At 53.5% G+C, this 26,871-nt stretch overlaps 2 protein-coding genes and 1 pseudogene across 4 annotated transcripts; all 3 read right to left on the bottom strand.

Moving 5' to 3' along the window:
• Nucleotides 1-239: 239 nt before the first annotated feature.
• Nat8l (N-acetyltransferase 8 like) lies at nucleotides 240-8,081 on the bottom strand. Its single transcript, XM_057772311.1, has 3 exons — nucleotides 7,543-8,081; nucleotides 6,261-6,425; nucleotides 240-4,860 (listed from the first exon to the last, which is right to left on the bottom strand). The coding sequence occupies exons 1-3, from the start codon at nucleotides 7,907-7,909 to the stop codon at nucleotides 4,493-4,495; spliced, it is 900 nt and encodes a 299-aa protein (XP_057628294.1). The 5' UTR covers nucleotides 7,910-8,081; the 3' UTR covers nucleotides 240-4,492.
• A 5,884-nt stretch (nucleotides 8,082-13,965) lies between these two features.
• Nucleotides 13,966-15,742, bottom strand: Nicol1 (NELL2 interacting cell ontogeny regulator 1). 3 transcript variants are annotated; one of them, XM_057773011.1, is made up of 4 exons: nucleotides 15,645-15,714; nucleotides 15,308-15,460; nucleotides 15,043-15,131; nucleotides 13,966-14,279 (listed from the first exon to the last, which is right to left on the bottom strand). In XM_057773011.1, the coding sequence occupies exons 2-4, from the start codon at nucleotides 15,432-15,434 to the stop codon at nucleotides 14,214-14,216; spliced, it is 282 nt and encodes a 93-aa protein (XP_057628994.1). In that variant the 5' UTR covers nucleotides 15,435-15,460; nucleotides 15,645-15,714; the 3' UTR covers nucleotides 13,966-14,213. The 3 variants fall into 3 exon arrangements, with proteins under 3 accessions (XP_057628994.1, XP_057628992.1, XP_057628993.1); XM_057773009.1 differs by having other exon boundaries at nucleotides 13,968-14,279; nucleotides 15,656-15,742; XM_057773010.1 differs by having other exon boundaries at nucleotides 13,968-14,279; nucleotides 15,580-15,717.
• Nucleotides 15,743-15,776: 34 nt separating this feature from the next.
• On the bottom strand, nucleotides 15,777-25,596 carry LOC130876334 (60S ribosomal protein L24-like; annotated as a pseudogene).
• Between the last annotated feature and the right edge of the window lie 1,275 nt (nucleotides 25,597-26,871).

Genomic DNA, 26,871 nt, shown 5'->3' with positions numbered 1-26,871 from the left:
GGAATCCAGGCACCTCTTCCCTGGTCGGGAAGAAAACATCATGGGAGGTTAGGCTTGGAACCAGTTGGGGAAAGAGGTCTCTTCCCAACAGGGACACCGAAGCCCTACCCTTGCCTCACTGATTCCACTCCTGCTCCAGGGTCCAGTTCAGCCAAACACAGGCACAAAGCCCAGACAGTGGGAAACCCAGAATATCCACCCCAGGAGGTGCCTCAAAAAAGCACAGAGCCGGGTTCCTTCAGTTCTGATTTTATTGAAAAACAGCAGCATTGGGGGCCGTGCAGGCAGGGGCACACACCCACTCGGGCCCCCAGCCTGTCTTCTTGGGAACTCGGCTCATCACCTGGCCCTAGGGGCTATTTTGGCACATCCTGGGGTCTCAGGACACCCCACCCCCATCATGGGCTCACAGTACAAATTCAGGAACAAACCCCAACAGTGAGATCTACCACTGTGTCACACCCTCACACCCTGACCAAACCCAGTCTGTCCTGTCCAAGGGGCCTCCAGCTCTTCTACCCTACCTCAACGAAGGGGGAGATGGACAGAAGTCAGGGCCGGCAGAGGCTCTGCTGGCCTGGGGGGGGTTGTGCTACATTCACATGGAGCTCGGCAGGGCAGGGGAGGGAATGGGCACAGTGAGAGACAACCACAAGACCCTGCTTCTTACCACAAAGAAAGTGCTCCCAGATCAGAGACTGTTCCCAGTGGTTCCCTCCCACTGCTACACATGTGCACATACAAACACACACATGCACACATCCATACACATATGGAGCTGCCCACGCATACACACATGCACACACATGCAACACATGACTGTGATTTCTTGGGCACATATAGTCACATGAGCACATGATTACAAATGGCATGTGCTTGTGCACACACACACACGTAGTCATACAGATGCTCATACATGCATACACATACTCCCAAGTGCACATGCTCACACGTGTGCACAGATGCACAACACAGATGGGTATGCACATTTACACAGGTACACCCCTTCTTTAAAATGGCTAATTATTGCTGTTCTTTTTTTTCTTTAAAAAAAATACATCCAACAGTGGTTAAGTCAAGGCTCATCTTCTACCCAGACCCAGGCAAGCTGTGCCCACCCCCCATGGACCCCTCCCCTGCTGGAAGCACAGTAACGGCAGCACCAAAGAGCAGCACAGCTCAGGGTCTGCCCCGTACCCAGCAGTGTAGCCAAGAGCCAGGGACAGGACCATGACTGAGGCTAGCACTGACCAAGAGAACAGGTAGCAACAGGTTCGGGCAGCAGTGCTACCACAGACAGGGAGACACAGCCACCTCAGGTCAGCTCTCTCAGGCCGCCCCTTGGGGCTTGGTGGGAAGGTAGCCTCAAGGGTGCTGCACAGCTCCTACCCAGCTAGGAAGCCATGCCCAGCCCCCAAGAAGCCCCAGGCACCAGCAAAAGACCCAGAAACTTTTGTCCCCAGGCCTCTAGCCACAGGCACAGCCCTGGAAGCCAGCTCCAGGAAGCTGTTGACTGTGGGGCCACCTGGGACTGGCAGAGGCAAGTGGACTGACCAGGGTGCTTTCCAGCAGCAAGTGAGGATCCTGTGGCTTAAAGTCCCAGGCATCAGGCCAAAGCCAAAGCTCACCTCACGTGTGTCCCTGACTCTATGCTCTGCCCTGTCCCCTTCCCTGATGAAGGATGGGAGCACAGGGGAGAGGCTGCCGTGGACACCAGGTCTCTGATGTAGCTGCACCCCACCACCTCTCCCACCTCCCTCCCGACTAAAGCAGAGGCTTCCACACAAACAGGACTCCTGGAAGCCACAGGATCCTGAGCTCAGGTCAGACCCCAGGCTGGAGGCCCGAGGGAGGGGAGATGGCCAGCAAACTCAGAGGAGCTGCCCCAAGCACATGGCCACCAGGTGGAGCAGGGAGAAGGGCCTCCACAGAGGTAGAAAAAACAGAATCTCAACAAACAGAAAATTCACATCAGTGCACATGTGCAGAGCTCGCCCAGCCCTGGTGGGATGAAGAGAACAGGGTCAGTCATCAGCATGCTCAGCTCCCTCCAGCCCAGGGCCTCAGGCCTGCCAAGCTGCACACTGCCCAGTGAAGCTCCATCCTGGTGCAGCTGGAACCTACCCCACCACCCATTCCTGACATCTCCACCAAATCTTGGTAGCAACCGAAGGCAAACAACAAATAATGAAGAGCCCGGCAAGCTTTCCTTCACCCATGGGCTGTTTGGCAAGAAGGGGTCCCCTTAGGCAAACAGGTGCCAATAAGCCAGAAGGGCCACACCTTCCCTGGTAGAAGGGAGAATCTACCATGAGCTCCTCCCAGGTCAGTATCAAGGAGACATGGGTGGCTGCAGGATCCCCAGGCTCTGCCCTGGCCCGAACAATCCCAGTGCCCTTCTAACCCCAAAGACTGCAGGCCCCAAAGGCACAGGATCAGAGAAGCCTTGGCAGCTGGTGGTGTCCAGCAGACCTGACTCCCACTCAGGCCCACCCAGACCTCAGACCCCCATCCTCAGACACCAGCAGTCCCTACACCCATAGCAACTAAGACTAGCCCCGAGCCGAGACCAATCCAAACAGAAAAGAGGAAAAGGCACAACTGTTTGTTTTCCATTTTGCTAAAACACTTTACGTCTGTCTGTATAATCCAGATTAACAAAATCTGAGAGCTGCAAGAAAATAGGGTGCCAATTTCTGTACAGTCTACAAAACTCCCATCCCCAAGAGGGGACCGGGCACCACCAGGGAGGAATGTACAGGGGAGAGCGGGGTCTGTACAGTGTTCTGCAAATGCCTCAATTGCTAACAGGACAAAAGGCCCCTCAGGAAGCTGGGCTTGTTCCACCATTCATTCCCTCTAAGCCTTCCTAAGAATGGCGCCATGGTGCCAGGGGCCAGCTCTACAGCCTACCCGACCTGCCACTCCTTGTCCCCAAGCCCCACACAGAGGGTGTGGATGGGCCCTTATGCCCCACCCCCACCCCCACCCTGCACGGAAGCTAAGTCCAGGTTTCAGCTGGCAACATGAGCACTGCCAGCCACTGCCTTCCTTCCTCTGTCCCAGGCCACCCCCCAATTCAGGCTGGACCCTAAGTGGGACCTCAAAAAGGAGAGGCCAGGAGCAGTTGGTCCAGCAGTATACTCCATAGTGAGATGGCTGTACCCACCCCAACGAAAAAATAACTCCCAAGCCCCAGGCAGTGCCCAGCCCTTCCCATGAGGTTTTAGGACCCTCCAGTCCCCTCAGGCCTACACACAGGGGTTCAAGAAGCAGCCTGCGGCCTCACAGACCAGGAATGCACTTTGAGGGCAGTTCCACTAACCTAGAGTCTCCTTCCATTCTCCAAACTGAAACCTTCCACCTACCCGGCCACCCACCCCCATCAAATGGGGCCAGAGACCATGTGTATGCTAGCACCACACAGACGTGTGTCTGGAGGCTCAAACTACCATTTTGTCCCGGGAATTAAAGTCATGCAGAGTGCTATTCTGTCTACGTAACTTATTAGAGAATGGGTTGTTTCAGGCTGGGAGAAGCTGTGGCAGGCATTGCCAACAACAGCCTGAGCTAGTTACATTCACAGGGCAGACCCCACAAACAGCATGAGTCCACAGGGCCTCGGGCGGCTGGGAGGGGGCCACCTGATCTAACAGGTGTTGGGGGAGGTGTCCCCCCACTCCCATGAAATCCCCACCATGCTGTGCAGTGGATTGCTACAGGAACCGAACCCAGGTGCCCAGCCAAGTCAGCCAGAGCAAGGAGGCACAGGGACCACAGGGAAAGAGGTAAGATGATTCTGAAGCAAAGCAGGAATGGCTAGGGCCGGGTTAGGCCAGGCCCGGTCCCACCAGAGAGACAGGATCAGGCAGGTAGGCCCTCCAGAGGCCAGCTCAGGACAGGACAGGAGAGCTCACCAGCTCGGACCTGAGGTTCAGACTAGGCAGGGCAGCGGGGCAGGGGGCTGTGGCATGCGGCATGCTGCAGCCAGGCCATGTCCTCAGCATGCACAGGGCAAAGCAGGGCCTCGGGCCAGCTTGGCCTCCCACAGGGCAGTGGCTGGCCAGCCCAGCAGGCCGCTCTTCCAGAGGCCATTGGCTGAGCCTTAGCCTGGCTGGGGGCCAGGGGTCTGCTCCTTGTGGGGCTTGTTGTAGAGGTTCTGTGCTCGACGGGCAAGGCTAGTCCTCCCCTGATGGAGGCAGGCTGGGCAGCTTTGTGGATAGTCCAGGTGGTCCACAATGCTGCTCTTCAAGGCATGACGAGCCACTCTGCTGGGCTGGGGGGGCAAGGGCCAGGGCTGCACACAATCTACCCCACCAGAGTGTTGCCGAGGAGCAACGCCCTGTGTCCCCCAGAACCAGCCAGGTGATGCTGAGAAAGGAAAATCCAAACTAACGCCAAGGTGAGCACTGGAAAGCAGGGCCGCACTGGGCAGCGAGCAGGAGGGCAGAGGTGAACAGGGACAGACAGGGTGGTGGGCAGGTGGTGGTGGTCACTCCTCGCGTAGCTGCAGGCGGTAGCGGTGGTAGCGGACCTGGAAGAAGAGGCGCTCGGCCAGCGAGAGGGTCATGCCAGGCAGCACGTAGTGATCAGTTGCGCCCATGTGTCTGAAGCCCAGTGACTCATAGAGCTTGTGGGCGGCCACCTTAACAGCTGTGGTGCCCAGTACCACTGCAGAATAGTTGTGCAGCATGGCAAACTCCAGCACCCTCCGGCCCAGAGCCTTGGCAATGCCTTTGCCGCGGAAGCGTGAGTCCACGGACATGCGGAGCAGCTCCACCGTATTGTCCTCTTGATGGGCCCGAGCGGCCACGATGCCCACAACATTGCCATCCAGCACGGCCACCCAGAAACAGGATCCTAGGAAGGACAGGACAGTCAGGGACATTTTGCAGGGAAGGCTGGAGAGACTTCAGCTGCCCATTCCTGCTGGGTACCAAGTCAGGGCATTACAATGATGCCCAATCTTCCAGGGCCCTGGCCCTCTTTTCCACTTTTGGAACAGCACGGGCGGCCATAATTCAGGATAAGCAGGTAAGGTGCCTCCTCCAGACCCCCTGAGCAGCAAAAACACTCTAGTGGCCTTAGTCCGGCTGACCTGCCCAGCTTTGCATGACTGGATCCCACAACACAGGCAGGCACAATCAACTCAGGCCGGAGTCTGTACTGTCCTGGCCAGAATAGTAGTTGGAGGTGCCTAGGAGCCGGGCAGGCCTTGATGAAGCAGATTCCCACCCCCAGACCACCTGAAAAACCAGAGTCAAAGCCTCAGTTCCAGCTGACCTACTCAGAATCCCAGCCCCTGGCCTGCCATCCTCCTCCTCCACAATCCTTGCAGGGACAGAACTGAGTGATAACCCAGAAAAATGTTTTAGATCTACCAGTGAGAGACCACAGACCACCACAGACACCCCCAAGCCCCGGTGATTGGACAAGGAGCCTGATGACCAAGCCAGCTATCTCCACCTATAGCAAAGCCAATCCCAGCGTCACTTCTACAAGGAGGGGAAAGGAGGGAATAAGGAGTTGGGATGGGAAGGATGCTGAAGGGCCCTGCAGAGGCCAGGAAGCTACACTTGAACGTGAAAAGGGCCAAGGAGAACAGCAGGCGCCAAGGCCAGCTAGCTGGGCAGGAGGTTGGGGCGCGAGGTAGGGCAGCTGGGGAGGAGCTGGCAGAGCCAGAGCGGCTGCCCTTCCCTGAAACAGACCCAACTCCTACTGGCCAGCACTACCCTCAGCCCTTCATATCCCAAACATCTCCCTCTTATGCTTCTCAAGACCGATCCTGCTTCAGGGCTTGTTTGGGGGAGAGAGCAGCCCCTCTCTCTGCGTTAAGCCCTAGGTCTGTGGTAATTCCTTATGATTCACTAGGAGGTTCACTGGTCAGGATGCAAAGGATAAGGCTGGGACCTCTTCCCATGCTGCTCCCTGGACCTTTCCTGTGCCACACAGGCTTCTCCACCCAAGGCACTCTGGGCTGGCTCAGGGTCCAGTCAGGACTTAACTCCCCAACACACACACACACACACACACACACACACACACACATACACACAAGACAGATACCAGGAAAAGGCGTCCATCAGCGGGCACAGTGGAGCCAGGCCACCAAGCAAAGGACTCGCTCTGGCCTCCCCAGCTGACTCTACACTTAGCTAGAGGCCTCAGTCATTCAGAACATCAGCATCCCTCAGCCCAGCCCTCTAGTACCTGAAAGGGAAGAGGGAGGGGGCGGTTAGGGCTGGAATTTCAGAACTCACCAGGTGGCTTCATGTAGTACTGCTCTATGTCAGCCATGTCCGTGTGCAGCGCACACTCCAGGTAGGCCAGAATCACCTTTCGGCTGTAGTAGTAGCGCAGGGCCAGGAGCCCCGCCGGCACCAGGCACGTCAGCAGCAGTGAGCGGGTCACAGCAAAGCAGAGGGCTGCAGGCAAGGAGGCACAGGTGAGGTGGCAGGTGCAGAGAGGACATGGGTGGGCCCCACAGCACCGGGAGTCCAAACCACCTTGGTAAATCAGTGCTTAGGGATGCGCCCCACCAGGGACTGTTTCTCTGTGTAGGAGCAGTCATGGCCGCGGTCCCTTTCTACGCTTCCTCACTTCCAAGCTCTCTGGCGTAAACACCTGCTACCTTCACAACCTGAAACAAAGGTCCACAATACAGCCAGGGCCAGGCCAGTGCTGATCAGCCCTCGGTGCCCCAGTTTCCAAGAGGGCTCTTGCCTACTCCACCTAGCCTGGTGCTAAGTCAAACAGCTGGACAAAGACACCAGGTCACTGCCTAACCAAGCAGGTCATCCCACGCTGGGGTGTGAAGGGACCCAGTCAGAGCCATCCCTGGGCAGTTTCTGGGTCTGCTAGGCCCACAGGGTCAGGCGACAAGCACCACACCGCTTCCAGATTCATTTATGCTGTGGAGGAGGAATAGGCACTAGGGCAAAAGTTGCCTCCCTTGAATGACCTTGGGAGAGTCGCCTCAAGCTCCTCATCCGCAGAATGGGATGACTTGAATGTTGGGGGGAAGGGTGTGCTTAGGACCGCACAGGATATCCTCCCTGTGGCCCTGGCTCTGGCGAACAGCCTCCCTGGCTCCCCGCGGAGCTGGCTGTCTTCCCGTCATAAATTAGCACTTGAGCCTCAGGCGGCCTCCCCCGCCCGCAGATTATATATAGTTGTCGCGCCGGGCCGCAGCTGCAGCGCTACCTGCCCTGTCACACCGCCCCCACCCGGGATGCCCCGCGACGGGGAGAACGGGCACCGCGGACTGAGTTGCTGACCCAGTGCTTCCCGGTCCGCAGCGCCCGCACTCAGCCCGCACCGGTTCCCACGCCCGGCCGAGGCGTCTTGGCCGTAAGCCCGCAGCACTGCGCCGCGGGTTCGAGCGGGTCTCCTCCCCGCCGGTCCCACGGACGGATGCGGCACCCGGACTTCCAGATGGGGACCTAGGAGAAGGCGGGGCCAAGCGCGACGATCCCCGGAGGGGTCCGCTGGAGCCGGACTGCGGCAGACCCGCCGGTCCCCCGCCCCCCGCGGCGCACTGACCCGCCAGCAGGGCGTAGAGCAGCTGGGTGCGCGGGTGCTGCCGCAGGCCGCGGAAAGCCGTGTTGGGGATGCGCTCCAAGATGCCGTCGTAGAAGATGCGGCGCGCCGCCTCCTGTTCGGCTGCGCGGAACTCGCGGATGCACACGCCGCGCCCCTCCGGCGGCCCCGCGCCCCCCGTGCCTCCGTGGGGCTGGGGACCTGGCGCGGGTGGGGGCGCGACGGCTGGCCCGGGCGCGGCAGGTAGCGGGGGCCACATGGCTCCGGCGGCGGCGAGCAGCGCGTCCTTCTTGGCCCCCGGCAGTGCCTCATGGTCCTCCGCAGCCACGATCTTCGTCTCGCAGACCATGTCGGGAGGCCCACAATGCATGCACCCGGCCGGGCGGCGCAGCGCAGGGACGCGGGCCGGCGGCGGCGGGCAGAGCCCGGGCCCAGGGCAAGGGCGCGGCGCCCTCGGACCCGCGACAGCGGCGGCAGCGGCAGCTCAGGGGCGCAGGGCGGAGGCGGCGGGCGGCCGGGGCGCGCGCAGGGAGCTGCGCCGCATTTTGGAGAAGTATTTATAATGCAGCGGCGCCGGTGCAGTCGAGGCTCCCGGGGTCCCGCAGGGTCCTAGCGTCCACTGCATTGGCTGCCGAGGGTCACCATGTGATCTCGGGGGTGGGAGCTGACGCCGCCTCCGCGCCCGCCCGATGGCACACTTGGGCTGCGCGGCGGGCGGACCGCGGGAGCACGGTGGGGCCGGGCGACGAGAGTGCGAGAAATCGGCTAGGCCAGTGGTCCTCAGTGAGCGCGCGGGCGAGCGGCAGCGAGGACAGGGCGCTCGGAGAGGCGCAGTGTGGGGGGCTTGAGGCTCGCCCGGAGGACAGCGAGTGATGGACGCCTCCCACCCCGCCCCTGAGCACCCGCAAAACTGCCGCTGCGCTTGGGCCTCGGTGCCTACAGCAGCGCGTCCTCCTCCTCCGCGGCCGCTAGCAGTCACGGAAGTGTCTCCATCTCCCACCCCTTTGTCTGAACGCAGTGCCCGGCCGAAGTCCTCGGGAGGGGCATCGTGCTCCCCGGGCTGGTGCCCTGCGAGCCTGTGGTTGGGGCCGAACGGGACTGAGGCAGTGAGGACGAAGTTGAAGTGGGGTATGATGCTCGCGCCTCTTGACGCAGGGCCGCACCCCACCCTACTCCAATCTGACACCCGACCGCTCCCGGCAGCAGGCAAGCTGGATTGCAGGACCCCTCCCGGCTCGGCCCCCGCCTTCCGCGGCCCGCGCATGCGCCCCGTGGCCTTGGTGCAGGTGCGGCGGGGGCTTGCATCTGAACCGCGTCTCATGGTGCCCAAGAGCAAGACGTGCAGACGCAGCAGACTAAGCACGTATGAGGTGGGGGTCTAGTATCGAGGTTGGGGAGCGCATAGTGGCATATTCTCTTTCCTGGGTCATAGGGTTGGGCACCCCCGAAGCCGAATTCTCCCACATGATCGCCGAGACCCTGACGTCTCTGGGCCTGAGAACCCTCAGTCTCCGTCGTACCGCACCAGAGTTAGAGACAGCATAGTGACTAAGATCACTTAGATACTGGAGGGGCCTGGCCCGCAACCAGAACCTGCGAGCGGGGTGTGGAGAATCCACCACCCAGGGTCCTCAGCGCAAGAGTGCTGGGGAGGAGAGGGACAGGCTAAGGAGGAGGATTTGCCTCCGTTGGTTTTCAAAACACAGGTGCATATCTGGGTCCCGGCTGTGACCTTCCAGAGCCCTGAAGCTAAATCTCTAGAAATTTCAAAGGAACTCACTGATGGTACCTGAACAGGCTGAGACCCCTGACCAGCAACACTGGCCTCTTCTGAGTTTGGCCGGGTGGTGTGCAGGAACTGTGCCGGCCTGTGAGGGGGTTCGGGCAAGGTGGGGAGGGATGCTGGGAGAAGAGGAGACTGGGCATTGAGGAGAAATTAAGTGAAGCCGAATAGGTCTGACTTAGGACCCTAGGCTTGAGGGTCACTGGGGACGCTGAAGCCTTAGAGGTAACAAAATAGCCTAGCCTCTGTAGGGACTCATTCCAAACCCCCGAACCGAGCTTCTCCTTCGCTGTTCTACACCGCAGGCCCAGGGGCCAAGGCTCGCAGCAACGCGACCTTGATAGCCCTTCCTGTTCTGCAGAGGTCCCGTCCACTGGTCGGACTGACTACGCCCTTCAATGCCCCAATCCTCCTTTAACCGTGTGCACACTACCATCCCCGGTGGCCATGGTGGAGGCCTGTGCTGTGACCAATTAGAACACATCATAACCGTCTGGAAGTGTAGAGGGGCCAGGACTGGGGTCCAGGCACAGCCATTTAGAAGGGCTTGGAGCCCCAGACTTTGGGTTGCACAGACAGCGGGGCAGTCAGTGGCCCTGGTTAGCCTGGTTCCTCCTCTCTGTCGTGGGGCGCCCTCTGCCGGTATCCCTTAGGGCATTCACGGGTGGCATCAAGGCCCTTTCTGATAAAGACCCAGCTTAGAGCCACTACCTCTTCTGAACTCCCTACACACTCCTCTGCCTGGGTCTCCAGGAAGATTCTGGAGACACAAATTGACTTCCTCACACCCTGCTGATGAATAATCCTTCCAGGAGCCCAGAAGCGCCTGCCTACAGCTAGGCAGGGTTGAAGACCTTTGCCCAATTTCAGAGACAGAAGTGGGGGCGGGCACCCTAAACCCTTACACCTCAACATTCGCGGGTAGGGGTGTTTCCTTAATTGGGCCACCCTCCACCGAGGGTGTGTCCTCTAATGATGTTGGGGACAGATAACTTATCCTTGCCTGGCATGGCTACCCCAGGGTCTATGTGGGGGGAGGATGAGCCAGGCACTGGAAAGACACAGCCAAAGTAGTCCTGGAAAATGGTATAAGCAGCTGAGGACTGGGGGAGGACAGAAGCCTTAAGAGAATAGAAGAGCCCCCCCCCACCCAAAAAAAAAAAGAAGAAAAACAAGCCCAGCATGCCACTAACAGATGTCACCAAATGGGAATTCTGCAATGACATCTTGAGGTCAGAGGTCCTGGAGTCCCAGACTCAACCTGCCTAGCACTCTGACTGTAAAACGGTCTCCAAACAACCTCAGGGGCTGCCTCTTAGGAAAGCCACCCCAGAACTCCCCCTCTCAAGAGCCACATGGCATCACTGCAGTGGCAAAGTGAGCATACTTAGAAAACCATACCTACCCCGCCAAGCATCCTTCTAAATGTAGACTGAGAGTCCCCACACTGTGTTGGGCCTGACCAATTCAGTCACACTCAGCCATGGCTAGGGTGAGGACATATGCTAATAAAAAGAAAAACAAAACGGGGCAGCGGGTGGCACCTGCCTTTGATCCCAACACTCAGGAGGCAGAGGCAAGCAGATCTCTCTCTGTGAGTACAAGGCCAGCTCGGTCTACAGAACAAGTTCCAGGGCAGCCAAGGCTACACAGATAAGCCCTGTCTCGAAAAAACAAACAAACAATCAAAAGAAAGGAGAAAAAGAAGATAGTCTAGTGTCCTTTAGGAGCCAACTGTACCAAAGGGGGGGGAGGTATAGTGATTCCCAGCACTTGGGAGGTGAAGACAGAAAGACCAGGAGTTCAAGGGTGTCCTTAACTGCCCAACAGGGAGGTGAACAGCCAGAGCAACATGAGGCCCTGCCCCCCCCAAAAAAAAGGAGGGGTGATAAGGGCTGAATTGTGAAGCAGGTCACAGAAGCCAAGGGGGTAGCTTAGGACAGCAAACAGTGCATGCAAAGTCTTTGAGGTGTGGGGGCGACATTACAGATGGAGTATGTCAACAGAATTATTTTCAGACAGATTGACTCAGAGTTTCCTTCCTGAACACCTTTCTACACAGGCGGCAAAGGGTGGAGGGCCTGAAACCTAGAAAAAGGTGACTCTGCCAGAAGAGAGAAAGGTAGATAGTGTTATGTCTGGTGGCTTGGGTCGCAGAAGCTAGCTAGAGGTAGCAAGAGAATGAAGGACGGTAAAGCTGGATCAGGTGGGGTCCTTCGTCACTTGCCCTGGAACCGGGAACCTCAGCATGTTTATCAGGTACAGCACAGGGGGCAGCAAGTCCCTGTCGGAGCTGTCTGCAGGTCGTACTTCCAGGCTGCAGCTGCTAGGCTTACACATGTCCGCGAATCATTATCAACACTCACACACAAATTCCACACATTCGCTCCGGACTGCCTCTGCTCCCGAGAGGGCAGCCAGGGTGGGGATGCACAACTGTCTGGGATCAGGAACAGAAATCCAGGCAAATACGAGATATCCTGTGCCCACGGCTTGGGCTCAGTGCCAGACATAAGCAGGCAACAAGGGTCAGTTAGTCCAACACTAAATCCAGGAGAATGAAAGGTATCTTAAAGAAAATGCATGCCATGTGCCTGGCCATATGCTGAGCTATGATTAGTCATTCCGAATGCCAAAATGAGCCCATGTCAAACAGGAAAGCTGCACCGGAACTCCAGGACAGTGCAGAGGCCATTGGCCTTATGCAAGCCTAAACTTGCCAGATGTCTGTGCTGTGGACCCTCCATCTCTGCTCCTTCTCAGAAACCCAAGGCAAGCTCACTCACGAACTATCATTGCTCAAGATCACCAGAGCCCAAAAATGCCAAATCTGTTGGTAGTCTTGGTGTTTGCTAACCTCAGCAGCATGAGGTCCCCTTCTTCCCACTTCATGGCCGCTCCTCCTACTCTGAGGTCCCTCACTGTATCTGTCTCCTCCGCTCCTCTCTTCGTCCACACTCAGGCCCAGAGAACTCAACAGTTTGCTGTCCCACCCTTCTTTCCCTGGAGCTTGTCCAGGTATAGCCTTACAGCTGCAGTGACCTGCCCCATCCCAAATCCTCCTGGCTGTTTTCTTTTCATTTAATCTTTTCCTTTTGGGGACAGGATTTCTCTGTGTAGCGCTGGCTGTCCTCTATGTAGACCAAGCTGGCCTTAAACCCAGAGATCTAACTGCCTCTCCCTCCTGGGTGCCAGGACTAAGGCTATGTGTTGCGTGTCACTATGCCCCACCTCTGTTTTCAAGTCATCTGAAACCCAGCCACTTCTGTCCATGGTGGGTGCAGCCATTTCCCCAAGGGCCCGTATTATCTCCCACAGTCATCTAGAGGTTCTAGCAACCATAAGCACCCTGTTCACACAGACCTAGATTCTGCTGGCTCAAAACCGCGTGAGGGCCAGAGAGAGATCTCAGTGGCTAAAAGTGCCTGCAAGGCAAGCCTACCAAACTGAACAGTGGAAGGAGACAGCTATCTCCCCAATTGTCTTCTGTGCACATGCATATGTGTGTGTGCATGCACACACACACACACACATTTTACATTTTAAAGATACCACAAAGCTCCCAGGATACTCACCTGCCAAGCTGCCTCTACTCTTCCATTCCCTTGCTTCCTGCAGCCCCCAGACTCCTGCAGGATGGGCTGGATCATGCCTACCAACCTCCAGACCCCTCCATCCCACCTTCCTGGCGGATATCCCTACTTTGTCCCATGGGCATGTCCCCAAAGGGGACCCTACACCATTCTTTCTTGGCTATTTGTATCAAGGGCTAATGGCCTCCATAAAATACAGGACAGTTAATCTTCAATTTAGGGTAAACAATACTTTTGGTGTAAGCACATCCCACAAACGTTGTATAAAGGGTACTAAAAAAGTGTTACTGTATTTGACTTGCTAAATCTGGCAACCTGCACCTAGAACAAGGTTACACTTCTGGTCTCTCCTGCAACTAGGAACGGCCAGGGGTGAGAGCAACCCATGGGACAGAAGTATACTTCTGCGTCCTCTGCTCAGGGAGAACCCAGAGACCTGGCTGGTGCAGCACCCCTGGACTGCGGTGTCAGCTCTCCTCCAACACCCTCCATGGTGGGGTGGGGTGCTAATCAAGGAACCAACACCCAGTTGCTGAGGCAGTCACTCAACCTCAGTCCAAGGGTGGGGGAAGAACCTTTGGTGGCACCCCCCTTTAAGCCCAGTACTCGGGAGGCAGAGGCAGGCGAATCTCTGTAAGTTCAAGGCTGGCCTGGTCTACAGAGCAAGTTCCAAGACAGGCTCCAAAGCTACAGAGAAACCCTCAGAAAATAAAACATAAAAACCTTTGCACAAAGTTTCCAATAAAAGTAGAGAGCTATACTCGCTTTGCCTGCTAAGCATTTAGCGCACAGATGTAAGAGGGGCCACTAACTCCCATCCAGAAGTCCTTGGTACCCAGGGGCCAAGTGCGAGTCTGCAGATGGACCCATCCCAGCTCCCCCTCCTGGAAAGGGCATTTACCCATTCCCTGCTGCCCACTGCTGCTCCCTTCTCTAGAAGCCCTGGGTTAGGGACCCAGAGCTCAGCTTCCAGAGAGCCATGCCCACCCTAGTACAGAACCTGGGGAACTCAGAGGGGGTGGGCATTATCAAGATCCCCTGGCCTGCAAACAAGGGCGGGCTGGCTGGCACGGGTCTGAGAAGTCTAATTCACTGCAGTGACAATGTCAGTAGGGCCACATGTTTGGATAACACCCAAGTGCCCCTTGGCACGGGTGCTGCTGGGGGACAGGGAAACCAAGACCCAGAGAGGGTTACAACAAGGCAACAGGAGTAGCTCTGATGGCCAGAGCAGGGACACAGGACACAGGCATGCTAGCAGGCATTTATTGACAGGGAACATCACTGGCCGAGGATCTTCAGCGTCCAGCTGGCCAGCAGGCACACAGAGCCCGGCGCTCAGCCTGCAGCAGAAGGGTCTCCGTCTGCAAAGGAACCAGAGCATGAGAGTAGGACAGAGTTCTTAATGGACACCTTCCCAGGCCTTCCTGGCTTCTTCACTGTCACCCTCGTGCCCTGCTGGGGCTTCAGGCCTCCTCACCTCGCCCCTCAGGTGCCTTATCACCCCCATTCCCTCCAGAGTGGCTGCCGATGCTGGGGTCCCTCCTTACACCCATCCCCACTCCAGTCTTCAACTCACACCCATCACTCAAAGCTCCTCCATCATACACCCCCCCCCTCTTCACAATCCACAAGAGGAGTAGAGGCCTCACTGGAAAGTGTGGAGAGACCCCAGCGTTGGGACTGTACCCCTGACTATCCAGAAAGGGCCTTTCCTTCCTCCTACTTCCAGGAATTCTCTTTACAGAAGTCAACTCCCCAGGGCTGGAGAGCTACAAGTTCACCCAAGCAGTGAGGACCTAAGACTCCAGGACACACACCCAGATCTCTGGTCCTACCTAGTTTTCCAATCCTCACACACCATAGCCTCTATGCCCAGCCTCAGTTTCTTCTTCCTACTCTGGGCTCCTTTTTCACGGGAGATCCGAGTTTAGTACACAGCCGTGGAATACACACACTATCTACCACAAGTCACAGGACAGAATGCCCTGAGGCCTCAGCGGAGGTTAGACAGTGCGCTGGGCGTGGGGGCGTTTCCAGGTGAGATCTGCTCCCAGATCCCTAGAGTGGCTAGGTCTTGGGATGCTTACAAACCAAAGCCAGCCCTCCCTGGCCTTCTGTACTCACCCGCGCGTCCAGGCTGTAGGCCGTTTTCCGTAGGTCCTGAAGGGCGCGCTGCATGAATTCAAACGCGTGGCAGTCCACACACGGACGGCCTGCAGGGAGGGGGGTCAGCATGATGTGAGGGTGGACACACCGAGCCCCAGCCAGGTCCTAGCCAATTACCCAGCGGCGTCCCAGTCCCCGTCGCCTGCCCTCTAGTTCCCACCCAAGAAGTGACCCGCGCAGGAAACAAAGACGCCTCCTGCACGCCCCCTCCTCCGGCACCTACTCTGCGCGGGGACAGCGCTCCCGGCGGCGGACTCGGCGCGGGCGCCTAGCAGTGCCAGGCTCAGCAGCAACAGCAGCAGCAGCAGCAAAGTCGGCGGCGACAGCAAGAACCTGGGCGCGGGGGCCATGGCCGAGGAGGGAGCCCGGGGCCGCCCTGCAGCGAGCAGCACGGTCAATGACGCCGCGCACCAGACTGCACCCGAACCGGTCCACGGGCGACGACACCGGCCCCGCCCACCCCCGGCTCGCGACCCACAGCCCAGCCCCACTCACGCGTCCTGCGAACTCGGGTACGCTTAGCCCGGTACCACCCTTCCCCGGGCCTCGCGGACCCCCACCTCGCTCTTACCGCGGTTCACGGAACCGCGACCAGCAGCGCGGGCGACTCTGGAAGGAGGACGGAGGACGCACCGCGACCCGCACGCGCGCATGCGCCCAAGCCGACTCCACCCGGGTCCCCGACGTCGTCGTCATGGAAACACCGCGGCCGCGCGCCCCTGGCGCGGGCTGCTCCCACTCTGCGCGAAGCTTATTAGCGCAGGAGCGCCGCGGACACGGGAGCCGGGCTGCAGGGCGCCTACCGCGACCTCCCCATTCTGGCCGCACGCTCCGTGCTCGGCCAGCACCTGCGGTGATCAAATGCTGACCGCCGCTGAATTTGATTTCCCGCTCTCCGGGACCCACGCGTGTGAGAGACTAGTTTGGGAGCCAGTCCAGAGCCGGCCAGGAACCGCACACCCAGGCTAAAGGAGTGTCCTGACTGGAGCTTTAGCGCCTCACGATGGGTGCGGGCAAGCCTGCAGTCAGGAAAGAGCCACGCCACACTGGTTTGTCACTGTAGTGCCCTGCGCGTTGCGTCCTCACGGTGAGGAGCTCGCCTTCCCTCGTAAAGCAAGGCTCTAGTTAGACTTGCATCTTGTGGGATTGGCCCAAGTGAGCACTGTGGTGAGGTGGAGTCCCCTTCCAGTCTGTTTCATTCCAGGATCTAAGCTGACCATGACCAGTAGCCACGCTGGGGGGGTCCAAGAGAGCCATTTCCTTCTCGCCCAAGCACAGTACACACACTCTTCAGAAAACCCGCTGAGATTGCTATTCAAACCACGCAAAAGTGACCCCAAAGGTCACCGGTAACAGGAAAGAATGTGCCCTTCAAGAAAAGCCTAGTTTGTTCTAAGCCAAAGTGAATGTCAAGGCTGGAAATGCAGATGCCGGACAAACTGGTGCTGCATCTGGCAGGCGGGACCTCTTCTATAAATGGTATCTGGTCGCTCTGGTTTTATAGTTGGGGGACACTGGCGATACATTCTGAGAAACATATTAGTCACCGGGATGCCAAGTCAGACAACCAAGTAGAGTAACCATCAGAGGACTTAAGTAAGCCTGAAGTCATTTTGGCTCTCGGGCTCCACAGTCACCAACCGGACTCCATGACCGTTGCAGTCATCAGCTGAGGCAGTATCCTCAGAGACCTTCATAGCTCATAACTTAAATTAACCCGTTTCTGTTAATCTGCATTCTGCCACACTGAGGGCCAAGGCCAAAGTACAGTAGTTTGGCACTCATAAATATCCCATAGCATCAGTGGCCTCTATCTTTTTCAACTCCCCTCATCTTTTTCATTTGTTTTCGGACAGAGTCTCACTATGTAGTGAGACTGGCCTGGAACTTCTGCCCGCCTCTGCCTCTCCAAGTACAAGATAAAGGCCTGTACCCCCATGCCCAGATCCCCTTACATTTTATGGAGTAAGCTGACAGTTGTGTCCAGTAGCTCTCGAGGCCTGGAGGTTGGGGCTGGTGGGATTTGTAGCAGAGACAGTTTGGCCATTAGGATGTTTGCCAGTATCTAGGACATGCAGGACTGTCTTGGAATCTCTAGGGACTGAGTGTGGGTGGGGGCCACCTACTTAGAGAGAGGTACCCGTAGTGTGGTGTCCTGGGAGCAAAGAGATACAGGTGTAGTGACAGGAAACTGTTTTACATTCATTCAGGAAGCTGCCCCATTGGCTGTGCCTGTCTGGCTGCAGGATGTGGTGTGTGAATCTGGGAAGCATGCTGCCTAAGGTACCCCGGGGAGCTCTGGAAATGGGTCCTGCCTGAAAAGTAAAGCCTAGCAGCCTTCCTCACTCAGAAAGGCTTCTACCTCTCACAGCTGGGTAAGATTTGGGGCATCTGCTCTGGAGACCTTCGCGAAGCCAGACCAACTGCTGCATACTTGCTTTGGGCTCTGTCAGGGACTGTGAGCCTGGACTTTGAACATACTGTTCAGGTGCCCACTCACGCTTGCATGCGCACATGCATAAGCTCTCGCACACACGCGCACACACACATACACACACCACCTTGCTCCAGCTCTGTCTCAAGATCTTGTCCCACAACCTCTCTGAATCAGCTTTCCCGAAGGGTTCTAGTATGTCTGTGGGAATTACCTGGAATCGAGATTTGGCAGGAATTGGGGGCTGGACAGATGGCTCAGTTGTTAAGAGCATTTGTAGCTCTTCCAGAGGACCCAGGTTCAATTCCCAGCATCCACATGGCAACTCACAGCCGTCCGTGACTCCAGTTCTAGGGGATCCAATGTCTTCTTCTGGCCCCTGTGGGCACCAACCTGCACATAGTTTACAAACGTACATGCAGGCAAAACACCTAAATACATAAAATAATCCTAAACACAATTTTAAAAAAAATTTTTAAAGATTTGACAGGGGTTTAGTGGTACATAGCTTTAATTCCCACACTTACGAGGCAGAGACAGGGAGATTGCTATGAATTCCAGGCTGGCCTGTCTGGCATAGAGAGGTCCAGGTCAGGGCTCCAGGTCAGGGCTACATGGTGAACACCTGTCTCAAAAAAAAAATTTTTTTTTCAGGTTGAGGCTAAAATGGGTAGGGTAGAGTAGGAGACAGGGACTCATGCATTGGCTCCTGGCAGACAATAGGGCAGGGAAGGGGAATGAGAGGTAGGGTGGGGACTTCTGGCCTAAAAATCCCTGTGGCAAATCCCAGGTGTCTGGTGTCTCCACTGTCACTCCCTGCACTGAACTGAATTGGGGGCATAAAGAATAAATGCAGCTTCTTCCCACCCACACTGACATGCCCAGAGGCATGTCTTTTTGATGTTGGGGCCAAAGAAGGGGAAACATACTTCTGGTGGTTTCATGGCAAGCACCCATTTGGTTTGTAGCTGTGACCAAATCATGACCACGGAGTGGTCAAGAAAAAGTGAAATACTTACCAAAATTAAATCAAGACCAGATAAGCAAATTAAACAGACCTATAACTGCTGAAGAAATAGAAACAGTCATCAAAAGTCTCCCAACCAATGGTTTCAGCTCAAAATTCTACAAGACTTTCAAAGAGGAACTAATACCAATACTTCTCAAATTATTCCACACAATAGAAACAGAAGGAACATTGCCAAACTCTTTTTATGAGGCTACAATTACCCTGATAACCAAACCACAGAAATACATTACTAAGAAAGAGAATTACAGACCAATTTCACTCATGAACATTGATGTAAAAATACTAAATAAAATACTGGCAAATCAAATCCAAGAACACATCAGAACCATCATCCAATATGACCAAGTCAGCTTCATCCCAGAGATGCAGGGATGGTTCAACATACAAAATTCTGTCAACGTAATCTACCATATAAACAAGCTGAAAAATAAAAACCACATGATCATCTCATTAGATGCCGAAAAAGCTTTTGACAAAATACAACATCCCTTCATGATAAAGGTCTTGGAGAGAGCAGGGATACAAGGAACATACCTAAATATAATTAAGGCAATATACAGCAAGCCAACAGCCAACATCAAACTAAATGGAGAGAAACTCCCAGCAATCCCACTGAAATCAGGAACAAGACAGGTTGCCCACTCTCTCCATATCTGTTCAATATAGTTCTTGAGGTCCTAGCTAGAGCAATACCAAAGGGAGATGAAGGGGATACAAATTGGAAAAGAAGAGGTCAAACTCTCACTGTTATGGTTTTCTGTCTTTTTAAGAGACAAGTCATGCCCACTCCCTCCCCCATCATCCGCTGAGGCAGGCTGATCTTCAGCTTCCGGCCTGAGCTCGCTCTCTTTTCCATCTTCCTCTTCGCTTCTGCCTCTCTCCCCACTTCTCTGCTTCCCCCCTGCTCTGTCTCTTTCTCCTCTTCTCTCTCTTTCTGCCCCCCCTTCTCCCTTCCCCCTTCATAATCCCCTAAATAAATATTCAACCTCACTCTGCAAGTCGTGTCTATCCATGTCTCTGTCTCCTGTCCGCCCGCCATGTGTCTCCCTGCCTGGGACCAGCCACTGCTTTGGGACCAGCAGCCATCTCTGCCTGGGACTGGCTGCTCTCAGGACCCACTGCCTGCCGCCACATGGCCCGCTACCACCATTTGGGACCTACAGCATTTCTGCTGCTTACTGCTGCGGGGATCTTGTAGCATTTAAAATATATATATATATATGTATATATATATATATCACTGTTTGCTGATGATATGATAGTTACATAAGTGATCCGAAAAATTCTACCAAGGAACTTCTACAACTCATAAACACTTTCAGTAATGTAGCAGGATACAAGATTAACTCAAAAAAATCAGTAGTGCCAGGCGGTGGTGGCACATGCCTTTAATCCCAGCACTCGGGAGGCAGAGGCAGGTGGATCTCTGTGAGTTTGAGGCCAGCCTGGTCTACAAGAGCTAGTTCCAGGACAGGAACCAAAAGCAACGGAGAAACCCTGTCTCAAAAAAAAAAAAAAAATCAGTAGCCCTCCTGTACACAGATGATAAAAGGCCTGGGAAAGAAGTCAGAGAATCAACAACCTTCACAATAGCCACAAATAGCATAAAATATCTCGGAGTAACTCTGGTCAAACAAGTGGAAGACTTGTATGGCAAGAACTTTAAATCTTTGAAGAAAGAAATTGAAGAAGACACCAGAAAGTGGAAATATCTCCCATGCTCTTGGGTAGGCAGAATTAACATAGTAAAAATGGCAATCTTACCAAAAGCAATCTACAGATTCAATGCAATGCCCATGAAAATCCCAGCAAAATTCTTCAAAGACCTCGAAAGAAATGTACTCAACTTCATATGGAAAAGCAAAAACCCCAACATAGCCGAAACAATCCTGTACAATAAAAGAACTTCTGGAAGCATTACAATCCCTGACTTCAAACTCTACTACAGAGCTACAGTACTGAAAACAGCCTGGTATTGGCATAAGAACAGACAGGAGGACCAATGGAACTGAATAGAAGACCCTGATATCAATCCACACATCTTCGAACACCTGATTTTTGACAAAGAAGCAAAAAATATCAAATGGAAAAAAAGAAAGCATATTTAAAGTGGTGCTGGCATAACTGGATATCAACATGTCAAAGAATGAAAACAGACCCATATCTATCACCATGCACAAAACTCAAGTCCAAATGGACCAAAGACCTCAACATAAAGCCAGCCACACTGAACCTTATAGAAGAGAAAGTGGGAAATACACTTGAACACATTGGCACTGGAGACCACTTCCTAAATATAACCCCAGCAGCACAGACACTGAGAGAAACAATTAATAAATGGGACCTCCTGAAACTGAAAAGCTTCTGTAAAGCAAAGAACTCAGTCAACAAGACAAAACGACAGCCTACAGAATGGGAAAAGATCTTCACTAACCCCACCTCAGACAGAGGTCTGATCTCCAAAATATACAAAGAACTCAAGAAATTGGTCACCAAAAGAACACATAATCCAATAAAAAACATACAGTACAGACCTAAACAGAGAACTCTAAACAGAGGAATCTAAAATGGCTGAAAGGCACTTAAAGAAATGTTCAACATTCTTAGTCATCAGAGAAATGCAAATCAAAACTACTCTGAGATTCCATCTTACACCTGTTTTGGCCAAGATCAAAAACACTGATGACAACTTATGCTGGAGAGGTTGTGGGGAAAAGCCAACACTTCTGCATTGCTGGTGGGAGTGCAAGCTGGTACAACCCCTTTGGATGTCAGTGTGGCGATTTCTCAGAAAATTGGGAAACAACCTTCCTCAAGACCCAGTAATACCACTTTTGGGTATATATCCAAAGGATGCTCAATTGTGCCACAAGGACATGTGCTCAACTATGTTCATAGCAGCTTTGTTTGTCATAATCAGAATCTGGAAACAACCTAAATTCCCCTCTACTGAAGAATGGATAAGGAAAATGTGGTACATTTACACAATGGAGTACTACACAGCAGAAAAGAATAATGACAGCTTGAATTTTGCAGGAAAATGGATGGAGCTAGAAAACATTATTTTGAGTGAGGTAACCCAGACACAGAAAGACAATTATCACATGTACTCACTCATAGGTGATTTTTAAACATAAAGCAAAGGAAAACAGCCCACAAACCACAATCCCAGAGAACTTAGACAACAATGAGGACACTAAGAGAGACTTAAATAGATCTAATCTACATGGGAAGTAGAAAAAGACAAGACCTTCTGAGTAAATTGGGAACATGGGGGCCTTGGGGGAGGGTTGAAGGGGAAGGGGAGAGGCAGGGAAGGGAGCAGAGAAAAATATAGAGCTCAATAAAAATCATTTAAAAAATTTTAAACAAGAAAAAGAAAAAAGTGAAATAGCAGGCATATCAGTGATGGTAGAACAGTTCCAAACATGAGCTAAAGCAGCGCCCATGACCTGCAGGCAACAGGGCCATTTGAGACCTGGGGTCTAAGAGATAACTGTCCTGGGCAATGAGCAGTGTGCAGAGGAACTAGACATACCAGGAACAGGACCCCACAGGAAGCCAGAGAGGGCTGGCTTTCAAGGGACTGTGCCAAGAGGTTTGTAAAAGGGAGAGAAAGGGGAAAACATCACCTAAGATGAGACAACATGAGAAAGGACTCGGTGTAGTTGTTACACTCCCAGCACTCAGAAGGCTGAAGGACAATCAAAGCTGGCTTAAGATAACAGGAGACCCTGTCTTAAACAAGCAAGGAAACACAACTAAGTTTGAAACATAACCAAGCAGGAATTCTAGGTCAAAAGAACACAGTCCTGTACAGTGGTGGTGGCGCACGCCTTTAACCCCAGCACTCAGGAGGCAGAGGCAGGTGGATCTCTGTGAGTTCAAGGCCAGGCTGGTCTACAGAGCAATATTCCAGTGCTCTGGAATATTCCTTTACACTGTGAAGATGTGTCACTGTGACTGGCCATTAGCTAGGCAGGAAGAGGTTAGGTGGGACTTCTGGACAGAGAGCTCTGGGAAGAAGAAAGGAGTCTTAAACCTGATGCAGGGAGAACAAGACATGCAGGGGAGAGATAAAAGCCACGAGTCACGTGGCAACAAATAGATGAGGAAAAATTCATTAATGTAAGTTATAAGAGCTAGTGGGACAAGTCTAAGCCATAGACTGAGCTTTCATAATCAATAATAAGTCTCTGTGTCACTTTTGGGGCTGGCAGCCCAAAGAAGAGCCCAACCACCTCAAGGACAGCCAAGGCTATGCAGAGAAACGTCTTTAAAAAAGGAAAAAATACACAGTCCCAAAGTCCAGCAGATGGGCTGGGGACAGGCGGTGGAGGGCCAAACAGAGACAGGGGCTAATAATACTCTGGACAAATAGAAGAAACAGGAGGTAGTCCCCACTCCCACTCCAGCATACCTTCAAGGAAGACCATGGGTCTCCCATGCTGTGTGTGAGGCTGAGCCTAAGGAACACTGCTCCATCACCAGCTGGGTCATCACTGGGCTTCGCCAGCAGCTGGCCATGAGGAAGGTGGAAAGGTCACTGCAGCCAGCACAGGAAAAGAGCCTGGTGCGCCTCCCCAGAGCTGTGGCTAGCCCGGCAGAGTCTGGGACTCCGGTGCTCCAGTCCGTGGGGACTGCTTTCCAGCTGCAGCCAGAACCAAGTTGGAGGTGACACTACTGAGCCCCATTCCCTCTTGTTGTTGATTTTCACTCTTTGACTCTTTGGGGGAGGCCACCATCCAGTCCCCAAAAAGATGCACAGAGGCTTATTCTTACTTAAGAATGCCCGGCCCTTCTTGGGGGTGGGGCGGGATGGGGGAAGGGGGAGATGGGGAGAGAAAAGTGAAAAGGGGAGGATGGGGGGATCTTGGGGAAACGGGATGATTGGGATAAAGGAAGGGCGGATAGGGGAGCAGGGAAGCACATATCTTAATAAAGGGAGCCATCTTAAGGTTGGCAAGAGACTTGAACCTAGAGGGGCTCCCAGGTGCCCAGGGCAATGTCCCCAGTTAGTTCCTTGGGCAGCTGAGGATAGGGAACCTGAAATGGCCCTATCTTATAGCCATACTGATGAATATCTTGCATATCACCATAGAACCTTCATCTAGCGATGGATGGAGATAGAGACAGAGTCCCACATTGGAGCACCAGAACGAGATCCCAAGGTCCTAATGAGGAGCAGAAGGAGGGAGAACATGAGCAAGGAAGTCAGGACCGTGAGGGGCGCACCCACCCACTGAGACAGTGGAGCTGATCTATTGGGAGCTCACCAAGACCAGCTGGACTGTGACTGAAAAAGAATGGAATAAAACTGGACTCTCTGAACATGGAGGACAATGAGGGCTGATGAGACGCCAAGGACAATGGCACTGGGTTTTGCTCCTACTTCATGTTCTGGCTTTTTGGGAGCCTTCCTAGACCTGGATGGAGTGGGGAGGACCTTGGACTTTCCACAGGGCAGGGAACCCTGACTGCTCTTTGGACTGGAGAGGGAGGGGGAGAGAAGTGGGGGGAGGGAGAAAGGAGGGGGAGGAAGGGGAGGGAAATGGGAGGCTGGGAGGCGGCGGAAATTTTTTTTTTTTTTTATGAATCAGAACTGAAGCTTTATTGCTTAGAGGGGAGAGAGAGAGAGAGAGAGAGAGAGAGAGAGAGAGAGAGAGAGAGAGAGAGAGAGAAAGTTTAAAGATAAAAAAAAAAAAAAGAATGCCCGGCCTTAGCTTGGCTTGTTTCTAGCCAGCGTTTCTCTTTTTAAATTTATTTAATATTATTTTTATGTGCTTTGGTGTGAGGGTGTCATGTACCCTGGAACTGGAATTACAGGCAGTTGTGAGCTGCCATGTGGTTGCTGGGAATTGAACCTGGGTCCTCTGGAAGAGCATCTGGTACTCTTAATCACTGAGCCATCTCTCCAGCCCCTAGCCAGTGTTTCTTTTTTTTTTTTTTTTTTTTTTTTTTGGTTTTTCGAGACAGGGTTTCTCTGTGGTTTTGGAGCCTGTCCTGGAACTAGCTCTTGTAGACCAGGCTGGTCTCGAACTCACAGAGATCCACCTGCCTCTGCCTCCCAAGTGCTGGGATTAAAGGTGTGCGCCACCACCGCCCGGCCTAGCCAGTGTTTCTTAACTTAAATTATCCCATCTATCGCTTTTATCATTCTCATTTCTGTATACATTTCCTTATTTCTTTCTCCATGGCTTGCTGTGTAGCTGGGTGGCTGACCCCTGGAGTCTATGTTTAATGTTTACTTATTGCTATAAAAAGGAGGTCAGAACCTGCCCCATGGCCACAGTTTCAGGAGCCTGAACTCTGGCTGTGGTCTCCACTAGGTGATAAGCTTTTTATTCAAAACTCTGATCTACCAAGTTAGCGTTTTCCACCAACTCAGGGAGCAGAGACCTTCACAGGCTTCACAATCTTTTGTTTAGGTGCTGCTTTTGTGGGGGCCTTGGCAGCAGCCATTGCGGTCTTCTTGGATGCCTGCTTAGCCTTTTTTGCTTCCTTGGCAGCCCTGATGGCCTGCTCTCGCTGGGCTTTCCTAACTTCTGGTTTCTTTTTCTTTTTTTTTTTTTTTTTGGTTTTTCGAGACAGGGTTTCTTTGTGGTTTTGGAGCCTGTCCTGGAACTAGCTCTTGTAGACCAGGCTGGTCTCGAACTCACAGAGATCCGCCTGCCTCTGCCTCCCAAGTGCTAGGATTAAAGGCGTGCGCCACCACCGCCCGGCCTAACTTCTGGTTTCTGATTCCTCTTGGCCATTATATCAGCAAGGGATGCACCAGTGATGGCCCGCTGGAATTTGACTGCGCGGCGGGTTCTTTTCTTTTGAATTTCTTCCGACTGTCCTTTTTTGTGTTTTCTTCTGTACAGGACAGTCCAGTTTATCTGCCGGGGATTCCTTTTGGACAGGAATGCGGACTCGCATTTTGCATTAAGAAACTGGAAAACCTTCCCGTCGGTCCTGGCGTAGCGCCGCCCGTGTCCGGGGTAGATCTTGTACCCGCTGAAACTGCACAGCTCGACCTTCATGATGGGAGCTGCCGCCCGGCCGGAGGAAATTGGCGAAGAGACGTGATAAGCTTTTTTTGTGCTCCGTGGTGATTTTTTTTTCTGTAATAAAGTTTGCTTCTGATTTTATAGACTTTGGTGGTCTGTCCCCATTATTGTGCAAACCCGGATCCAACACTCCCAAATAATCAACATGCAAACACCTTTCTTATAAATGCCCGGCCTTAACTTGGCTTCTTTCTAGCCAGTTCTTCTTAAATTATTCCATCTACCTTTCGCCTCCGGGCTTTTCCTTTTCTTCCTTCTGAATATTTTACTTTCACTCTGACTCCCCTGGCTGACTGGCTGGCTGGGAGGCCGGCTCCTGGAGTCCTCCTCTACTCCTTTTCTCGATCCTCCATCTCTCCTCCCAGATTTTTCCTTCTATTTATTCTCTCTGCCTGCCAGCCCTGCCTATCCTTTCTCCTGCCTCATTATTGGGCATTCAGCTCTTTATTAGATCAATCAGGTGTTTAGACAGGCACAGTAACACAGCTTCACAGAATGAACAAATGTAACATAAAAGAATGCAACACATCTTTGCATCATGAAACGAATGTTCCACAGCATAAACAAATGTAACACATCTTAAAGTAACATTCCACAACACTTTGTCAAATTTTTCCACAGAAGATGGGGCTTTTCACCAGGGCCAAGCCCCCTCAGTGAGTCCTAAATTCACCCTCACAGCCCATGAGGCAGTGTCTGTATCCTTTCTGCTCTCTGTGGTTTGGTATGTTTGGGAGGGGGTAGTAGGAGAACGGGTCCTTATCTAGAACTTTGGAGATCATAAGGGCTCAGAGTTATCTCCTGAACATACTTCCCCAAGAAGGGCACCTAAAGGCATTTCCTTCTGGCTATCAGATTGCCCGCAGTTTTCTGCAGGGACTGTGAAAGCCAAGGGGAGGAAAAACTGAGCCACAGCTTGCCCTTGAGTTCAGGTTTGCCCTGGATGAAAACGTCACAGGCTGTGGAGCAGAGCTGTTGAAGTTTAGTACCTGAGATAAATAGTGAGCACCCAGGGCTTAGAGACACTGAAATACAGACTGTGTGCCTCACAGGTCCCTGGAATAGCACACCGGATGCCAGCCACATGGACATCAGTGGAGGAGAGAAGGGAGGGACAAACTGTGTGGCTGGGCATGGTCACTGTGGCATATCTGCGTAGTTCACGTGGGGCATGGAACGAAGTTGTATAGCGTACATACCTGGATCAGTTACACTGAGGAATTAAAGGTAAGTTAAATCACTAGGGTAACTGAACCCTGCTCAACAAACAT

The sequence above is a fragment of the Chionomys nivalis genome, chromosome 6 (genome assembly GCF_950005125.1).
Source record: "Chionomys nivalis chromosome 6, mChiNiv1.1, whole genome shotgun sequence".
NCBI classification, from domain to species: domain Eukaryota; kingdom Metazoa; phylum Chordata; class Mammalia; order Rodentia; family Cricetidae; genus Chionomys; species Chionomys nivalis.
This window is presented reverse-complemented; position numbering and strand designations above follow the sequence as displayed.